This window comes from Oncorhynchus tshawytscha, linkage group LG07, assembly GCF_018296145.1.
Source record: "Oncorhynchus tshawytscha isolate Ot180627B linkage group LG07, Otsh_v2.0, whole genome shotgun sequence".
Taxonomy (NCBI): domain Eukaryota; kingdom Metazoa; phylum Chordata; class Actinopteri; order Salmoniformes; family Salmonidae; genus Oncorhynchus; species Oncorhynchus tshawytscha.
The window spans coordinates 42,436,323-42,445,905 of NC_056435.1; the positions used below are offsets into that span (position 1 = coordinate 42,436,323).

At 43.9% G+C, this 9,583-nt stretch overlaps 1 protein-coding gene across 1 annotated transcript; it reads left to right on the plus strand.

Moving 5' to 3' along the window:
* The first annotated feature begins 718 nt into the window (after positions 1-718).
* Positions 719-5,231, plus strand: LOC121846845 (major facilitator superfamily domain-containing protein 4A-like). The gene is made up of 2 exons (XM_042325030.1): positions 719-1,166; positions 4,981-5,231. The coding sequence occupies exons 1-2, from the start codon at positions 943-945 to the stop codon at positions 4,997-4,999; spliced, it is 243 nt and encodes an 80-aa protein (XP_042180964.1). The 5' UTR covers positions 719-942; the 3' UTR covers positions 5,000-5,231.
* Positions 5,232-9,583: the final 4,352 nt, after the last annotated feature.

Consider the following 9,583-nt stretch of genomic DNA (forward strand, 5'->3'; position numbering starts at 1 on the left):
AAATAGCATTTTAAAAAGTTCCCTGGCGACAATTTAGCTTTTGCAACGAGACCATTAAATATATTTTAGACAATGGTAGAAGAGGGTATAGTTATGTTCAGTTTATCGCTAACCTTATCACAGGGACTTTGAAGCACTACAGCTACATGCTGATCTTGGAATAAACTGACGATAGCAAAGATTCCATCTTTGACAACGCCACATAAATGGAATAGGTACTAGCTAGCTTGATAGTCAATGTTTGCTTTAGTTTGCGCGCTAGCTCTGCAAATTCAGCTAGTGTGTGAACCCTGCCAACATTTAAAACGTTTCAAAAACATTGATATGGCGCGATTGACTGCATTAACCTCACGTCAGTTAAGTGCATTGAGAGCCTTTCGGACAGTAGATACGAACCCTCTATCACCTTGCCAGCTAAAGAACTGGCAGTGGATCAAACCATTGTGAGGCAAAGGGCGTAATCTTTTGAAACTTAAAAACGCGCTATTAAGTGTCTATAATCAGCACAAGTGCTTTCATTGCGTATTATTAATATTATTGAAATTACATAGTTATGTTTACAGTGATATATTGGGGGGGGGACAAATCATTTTTTTCCCAGGATGGGGGGTCGTGTCCCCACTGGGATTTCCGCCTATGGGAAGATGCCCTTCTCTCCTACGGAGCGGCACAGTTGAGTTCAGTGATGGACATCAGTCGCCAGGGGAGGGCACTGCGAGTTTGACAGGTTTAGAAGTGTGACGTAACTGGAAGACAAACAACAGGTTATTAACTCAATTTACTAACGATGGGCAGGCATCCCAACTCCGCCAGCCAAATTTAAATAACTTCAGGGGGGTTGTTGTCGGCACACGTCAAGGTCTCCTTATAACCTTCGTCTCAATTCAATTAGATGGTTTCCCTCTCTTAAACAGCTCCAGTGCTCGTCACGGCAACAACGAGATGTTAGTAGATGATCTGGTCTGGGCTTTGTTCAAGCGCCACTGGCAGCACACCCTGACCTACTGGAGCGTGTTCTTTAGTTTCGGGCTGTGTATTGCGTTCCTGGGGCCGACCATCCTGGCCCTGAGGTGTCAGACCCAGTCCACTCTGCAGGAGATCTTCTTCTTCGCCCAACAGCTCTCTCTCATGCTGGGGAGTGCCCTGGGAGGAATCTTCAAGAAGATGTGAGTGTCAGATGTCTGGCTACTGGTGTGGCCAATGTGTACCAGCCAGGGTTGGGGTAAATTTAGTTTCAAGTGATTTTTAAACTATAACCTGGGATTTGTTTTTCGGCAACAGCAATTAACAGCAGCCCCTCCACTAGTTTTGGTGTGCAGCAGAGGGATTGGCAGTCATAACATCCACATGAAAGTCTACTTTGAAACATCTTTAGTTTGGAAGCTATATATTTTTGTCCTTTAAGTTCCAGTTATTTGTGAACAACGGATGGAGTAAAAACACTTTTTATATTGTGGTTTATGATATAGGGTAAGACAGTTGTGCTAAACTCTTGGTTTCCATCCAACATTTTTATGAATGTAAAGTGGTCTCAGAGCATTTCATGTTATTCTGTACGAGAATCCGAGACACTCCATTTAGTATGATACATTATCTTACGTTTGGTATCGTTACATAAGACAGATGGTTACTTAAGGCAAAATCGAAAGTATAACAGTAGGCGTATAATATGAAGGTCTAGCAGCCCAAAGGTAGCGAGTTCTAATCTCACCATGGACCATTTTTGCTAATTAGCAACTTTACAACTACTTGCTACTTTACAACTACTTACCATGTTAGCTAACCCATTTCCAAACCCAAACCTTAACCCTTTAGCTCTATGACTCAGGAAACCATGCAGTTCATTAGGCTACAGCTGAAACAAGTTATGATGAACTAAACAAGATGGTGATCTCGATGTTCCTTTCCAATAAATATCATGGGTCTTATTCTGGTGACATGATTGTTGATGCCTGACTGCTGTTTGACAAATGCAAATATTCTGTCTCTTATCCACAATAATTATCTTGTAGACTAGCTTACACGCTCAGCCTACCCGCACTGTATCTGCAAGCTGTTGGCTAGAGCGCACTTTCCAAGACCAGAGAAGGCAAATTTTGCTATTTATTTGTGATCACTATCGGTAGAGTTGAAAATGCGATGGAAACACAACTTACGCGAAAATGTGTACATTATCGGTGTTTTGTTCCCCGAGCCACTTAGTTATCACTCTTGCCTTATGGCAAGGTGCTCCATCGTGCTGGAAAAGGCATTGTTCGTCACCAAACTGTTCCTGGATGGTTGGGAGAAGTTGCTCTCGGAGGATGTATTGGTACCATTCTTTATTCATGGCTGTGTTCATAGACAAATTTCTGAGTGAGCCCACTCCCTTGGCTGAGAAGCAACCCCACACATGAATGGTCTCAGGATGCTTCACTGTTGGCATTACACAGGACTGATGGTAGCACTCACCTGGTCTTCTCCGGACAAGCTTTTTTACGGATGCCCCAAACTATCGGAAAGGGGATTCATCAGAGAAAATTACTTTACCCCAGTCCTCAGCAGTCCAATCCCTGTACCTTTTGCAGAATATCAGTCTGTCCCTGATGTTTTCCCTGGAGGGAAGTGGCTTCTTTGCTGCTCTTCTTGACACCAGGTCATCCTCCAAGTCTTTGACTCACTGTGCGTGCAGATGCACTCACACCTGCCTGCTGCCATTCCCGAGCAAGCTCTGTACTGGTGGTGCCACGATCCCGCAGCTGAATCAACTTTAGGAGACGGTCCTGGTGCTTGCTGGACTTTCTTGGGCGCCCTGAAGCCTTCTTCACAACAATTGAACCGCTCTCCTTGAAGTTCTTGATGATCCAATAAATGGTTGATTTAGGTGCAATCTTACTGGCAGCAATATCCTTGCCTGTGAAGCCCTTTTTGTGCAAAGCAATGATGATGGCATGTGTTTCCTTGCAGGTAATCATGGTTGACAGAGGAAGAACAATGACTCCAAGCACCACCCTGCTTTTGAAGCTTCCAGTCTGTTATTCAAACTCAATCATCATGACAGAGTGATCTCCAGCCTTGTCCTCGACAACACTCACACCTGTGTTAACGAGAGAATCACTGACATGATGTCAGCTGGTCCTTTTGTGGCAGGGCTGAAATGCAGTGGAAATGTTTTTGGGGGATTCAGTTCATTTGCATGGCAAAGAGGGACTTTGCAATTAATTGCAATTAATCTGATCACTCTTAATAACATTCTGGAGTATATACAAATTGCCATCATACAAACTGAGGCATCAGACTTTGTTAAAATTAATATTTGTGTCATTCTCAACTTTTGGCCATGACTGTACTGTTCACAGATCATAGGGTCTTACAGGAGGCATGTAGAGGTCTAAAAAAGTGCCTAAAATTGCCAATTTCATAACTTTCTCAAAGGTTTGTGACAAATGTTGTCTGTCCCCCCCCCACACGGGACGGTTGAGCTAATGTGCGCTAATGTGATTAGCATGATGTTTTAAGTAAAAAATAACATTTCCCAGGACATAGACCTATCTGATATGGGCAGAAAGATTAACAAGAATTTAAGCTAACTGCACTGTCCAATTTACAGTAGCTATTTACAGTGAAAGAATACCATGCTATTGTTTGAGTAGAGTGCACAGTTATGAACTTGAAACTGTATCAATAAACCAATTAGGCACATTTGGGCAGACTTGATACAACATTTTGAACAGTAATGCAATGGATAATTGGATCAGTCTAAAATGTTGCACATACACTGCTGCCATCGAGTGGCCAAAATTTAAATTACACATAGAGTCCTAAGTCATAATGGCCTTTCTCTTGCATTTTAAAGATGGAACATAAAAAATTGAAAACACTTTTATTTCTTTGTATTATCTTTTACCAGATCTAATGTGTTATTCTCCGACATTAATTTCACATTTTCACAAATTTTAAAGTGTTTCCTTTCAAATGTTATCAAGAATATGCATATCCTTGCTTCGGGTCTTGAGCTACAGGTAGTTAAATTTGGGTATGTCATTTTTGGCTAAAATTGTGTGTGTGGGGGGGTCTGGTCCTTAAGTTGTTTAAACTCTTTCCTCCCAATGACATTCCTATATGAGAATTACAAGCGCAATCTGAGATTCCACCCAAAATTCTGTTGCCGTGAACTGGGAGTTGAGATCCTCGCCTACACCTCGTGTTGATTGTTCAGGGTTCAGGATTCAGACCACTTTACACATACAGCTGCCATCTGGCAATGTTCTGGTCTCAGAGGTGAAGTATTTCTTCACCTTGTGTTGAGGTTCAAGGGTCTACCCATTTGAAATGTGTAGCTCCTGCCTCACGTTTCCTGGTCTAATGTTTATTTCTGTTGACAATCCTTTTATGCCCTCTGGCCGAAGGGAGCGGTTCTGTCAGTCTGACAGGGTATCTGACCTTATTGGGGTGTGGCTACTTACTTATGCACAGTTTATAGTAGATAGGAATGTGATTTTAGGAGGTAGAAGAGAATCTCTGAACAAAAATACTTTAATACTTTTTCATATTATATGCACAATGTATTGGATGGAAACTTTACAGATAAAGGGGATATACTTTCCAAGTTACAGTATTTCGTCCATAATTTTTAATGACGTCAAAATAAAAAACAGCATGACATTAGTTTTCTATAGTTCCCCACTGACCATTCAGTCTGTTAACAAAGGACATTCATTTCACCAATACTGGAGGGGAAAAGAGAATCCTCTTCTCATTAAATTTATGACAGGGCGTGAGATGTGGTTTTTGCCATAATCCCACTATGCCACCATGTGCTGATGCTTGGCGTTGCCATGGCAATATCTGGCATGGCGATGGGGGTGATTGACACCATTGCCAACCAGTAGACCAGAAAGATTCAGCAGTGTTCCTACAGGTCAGAGAGGGGGAGGGGAGGAGAAAGTGAGCGGGGTCAATGGTATTTTAATCACAAATTTTCCCCTCCTATCTCCTCAGGTCCTGCATTTCTTCATAGGGCTGGGTGCGTTGGTGAGTCCCCTCATAGCAGACCCTTTCCTGTCTGAGGGGAGTTGTGTTCTGGGGGGACATGACAGCCAACTCCTCCACTGACCCCCATCACCTTCGCAGCTCCCTGGCAGGCAAAGGGACAACCCCATTGCACAAGATATCCCACCACTTCCACCTCTAGACAGAGGGCATCATCATCACCACCAACATCTCCTACTCATTCTGGATCATGTCTTTTTATTAATGTAAGTGTATAAGCACTTTGTTAGCAGTTAGAATGTTGTGTTGTAGCTGTGGTTGATACAGTAGCTGCAGGTTAGCAGTAGTGGCTGGTTGATTTGAATAACAAAACAAAGGGACATTGTACCACGGGGCAAGCTTCCTATAGATCACTGAGATAGATGGCTCTTTTAAATAACAAATAACCAGCGAGTCACAACTTTTTTTATTTAATATTTTCAATTGTGTATGTTCTTTCTCTAGCTGCCTGTACCTGTAGCAGTGTATTTGTTGATGTACCTTGAGTGGCTGTTTCCCTGCTCCAACCAAAGCCCTTGTCTGCTGGACAAGGAGAAAAACTCAGAGAAGAACGAACAGGATCACAACATCCAGGGTAAGACACCTCTCACCCAACCCAAGGGTAAGTCTAACAATACTCCCCTCACACCACCACAGGATAAGACACCTCTCACCCAACCCAGGGGTAAGTCTAACAATACTCCCCTCACACCACCACAGGGTAAGACACCTCACACATTCACCCAACCCAATGTAAGACCCCCCTAAAATATCCACAACAGCTGCCAGGGTAGAACCCCATAGACACTACAGCCCCAACTCCAAACGTCTCACCAACTAAAACATGGCTAGTGCTGGGCTGGAATAAAAGCCTGAACACTGTAGCTGTCCAGGGCTGGGGTTGAAGATCCCTGAACTAAACATGTAATTCTGTACTGTAAATCCAGGTCATTGTGGTTTGCTTGGCTGCTGTAACTGGTGAAATGAAGGATCGCCCTGCCTCTTACTTCCTCCTCTACATTCTGGGTGGAGCCGTGCTCTTCATCACCGATGGCATCATTGTGAGACTGAACTTTGCCACACACACACACACGACTGCTCACTGTCAACCTACTAATTCCTGTTTGTTTAACCCAGGGTTCCTACACAGGATTCATTTACACATATGCAGTGTCTCCTCCCCTCTCTCAGCCAGCCATCTTGTGTGGCAATCTGACCAGTGTGTTCTGGGCATCTGTCACCGCGGGCAGACTGGCATCTATGGGCATCTTAGTGCCAGCATCAGTTTGGGTTGGTAAATAGACAGCTATGAAAAATTTAGATGAAAACTCTCTTGGGAAATAGTGTTGTCTACTGCCTTTCATGAGGTACTCTAGCTCAGGCGAGTAAAACCTTGAGACTTCCCTAATATTAGAGAAAGGCAGATTATCCACTTGTCAGGTATCCCACTCACCGTTCTCTTACTAATGATGGGGATTTGGGCCTGGTCCAGGAAGAGCAGTACGTCCTTCGCATCTGCATCGTTGAAGAAAAAATCCTTGTCCAGATCGAGGTGAGTACTTGCTGTTCTGATGTCCAGAAGATATTTTCAGTCATAGGCAACAATGGCAGAAAACATTATGTACAATTTTTTTTTATCAATGCGAAAAACACAAAATACCACACTTAGTCAGGAGCCTGTAAAATGACAGCTATCCCCTCCAGCGCCATCCAGTGTTAATATTGTTAAACATACAGCATGTAAATTTTCTAAAAAGAGTGCCCAAAAGAACATTAAGGCCTAACCTATTTGCAAGACAACCACCGGTTGGATCAGAATCTGACAATTAATCTTGATGGTTGTACAGTCGTCTCAAAACTGTAAAGGACCTTGGCGTTACTCTGGACCGTGATCTCTCTTTTGACGAACATGTCAAGACTGTTTCAAGGACAGCTTTTTTTCCATCTACGTAACATTGCAAAAATCAGTAACTTTCTGTCTAAAAATTATGCTGAAAAATTAGTCCATCATTTGTCACTTCTAGATTTGACCACTGCAATGCTCTACATTCTGACTACCTGGATAAAGGCCAAAATAAACTTCAGTTTGTGCTAAACATGGCTGCTAGAATCTTGACTAGAACCCAAAAATTTGATCATATTTCTCCAGTGCTAGCTTCCTGTTAAGGCTAGGGCTGATTTCAAGGTTTTACTGTTAACCATCAAAAAATATCATGGGCTTGCTCCTAACTATCTTTCCAATTCGATCCTGCCGTACATACCTACACGTACGCTACGGTCACAAGACGCAGGCTTCCCTATTGTCCCTAGAATTTCTAAGCAAACAGCTGGAGGCAGGGCTTTCTCCTATAGAACTCCTTTTTTATGGAATGGTCTGCCTATCCATGTGAGAGACGCGGACTCTGTCTCGACCTTTTTAAGTCTTTATTGAAGACTCATCTCTTCAGTAGGTCTTATGATTGAGTGTAGTCTGGCCCAGGAGTGTGAAGGTGAATGGAAAGGCACCCTTGCTGTCTCTCCCTCTCTCCACTGAGATTCTCTGCCTCTAACCCTATTACGGGGGCTGAGTCACTGGCTTACTGTTGCTCTTCGATGCCGTCCCTAGGAGGGGTGCGTCACTTGAGTGGGTTGATTCTCTGATGTGATCTTCCTGCCGGGATCTGCCGCCCCCCTCGGGTTCATGGTGGGGAGATCTTATTGGGCTATACTCGGCCTTCTCTCAGGGTAGTAAGTTGGTGGTTGAAGATATCCCTCTAGTGGTGTGGGGGCTGTGTTTTGGCAAAGTGGGTGTGGTTATATCCTGCCTGGTTGGCCCTGTCTGGGGTTATAGTCGGACAGTGTCACAGTGTCTCCCGACCCCTCCTGTCTCAGCCTCCAGTAATTATGCTGCAATAGTTTATGTGCCCCAGGCTAGGGTCAGTCTGTTATATCTGGAGTATTTCTCCTGTCTTATCCGGTGTCCTGTGTGAATTTAAGTATGCTCCCTCCTAATTCTCTTTCTCGCTCTCTCTTATCTCGGAGGATCTTAGCCCTAGGACCATGCCTCAGGACTACCTGGTCTGATGACTCCTTGCTGTCCCCAGTCCACCTGGTCGTGCTGCTGCTCCAGTTTTAACTGTTCTGCCTGCGACTATGGAACCCTGACCTGTTCGCCTCGGACGTGCTACCTTGTCCCGGTCCTCTCTCTCTCTACCGCACCTGCTGTCTCTTACTCTGAATGATCAGCTATGAAAAGCCAACTGACATTTACTCCTGAGGTGCTGACCTGTTGCACCCTCTACAACCACTGTGATTATTATTATTTGACCCTGCTGGTCATCTATGAACGTTTGAACATCTTGGCCATATACTGTTATAATTTCCACCCGGCACAGGCAGAAAAGGACTGGCCACCCCTTAGAGCCTGGTTCCCCTCTAGGTTTCTTCCTAGGTTCTGGCCTTTCTATTAAGTTTTTGCTAGCCACCGTGCTTCTACATATGCATTGCTTGCTGTTTGGGGTTTTAGGCTGGGTTTCTGTATAGCACTTTGAGACATCGGCTGGTGTAAAAAGGGATTTATAAATACATTTGATTGATATTCTTTAGTCATGGTCCATGTGTTTCATTCAAAACCCTGTATTTCCTCTTCTCTCTTTCTCTCCCTCAGTGTCCGTCCGACTGACAGTCTCGCATTTCAGCTATGTAGTATGATTTGACACATTTAGTAGGTATGCCCAATCCCATCACCACTCCACCGTTTAAACCACTCTCTCCCCATCCTACCCTCTACTGCTCCCTTACTCCCAAGTTCGTCCCCTCTTTCTCCACTCCCACACCCTACTCGCTGCTTCACTCCCATGCCACCTTCAACCTCTTTCTCCTACCCTCTACCTCTCCCCCACCTCTTGTCTATCCCAGAGCAAAATAAGCGGTAACTGCGAGCTGCAGTTTTCCAGCTGTGCTGCATGTGTAAAATGTCCAGTGTTAACACATTTATGGATTATGTACCTTTGTTTGTAACAATGTTTTTTTTCCCCCTTATTTGTCAGTGTTGTGTGGCAGCCCCATGCCCAGGATGATGGTGTGTCATATGACTATTCCCAGATCTATGGGCAGTGTTCATTTTGTAAACATAATAGTGACAAAAATGTCAAACACCTATTTTTCAGCTGCAATTGAGGAGGTTATAACTGACTAAATAAACCCAGAAAAACCTTTCATTTGACTTAAACAGGAGGAGACTAAATTATCTGTGACTAAAATCTGACTACTGAGTGGACAGGACAATAGTTTTTGTAGAGATTGAGAGCTTTCCAGTGATAAGCACAATTATTATTTGCAGCACAGATGCGCAACACAATTCCGTTCAGCAGAGGGAAGGACCCGGCACACACAGCCTAGCCTATATCAGCTTGTGAGCTGCTGGGGAGCAAGCGATGAGCGTGAGCAGACAGGCTCTGCCTCCTATTATACACATCACTTAGGCGACTCTCTTGCTTCACCTGTAGCTAAACAGTCACCAGCAGCCTGGTTATGAAACACAAGCTGTTTTACGAAATGAAAAACAATAGCATTAAGTTTAAGAGTAAAACAA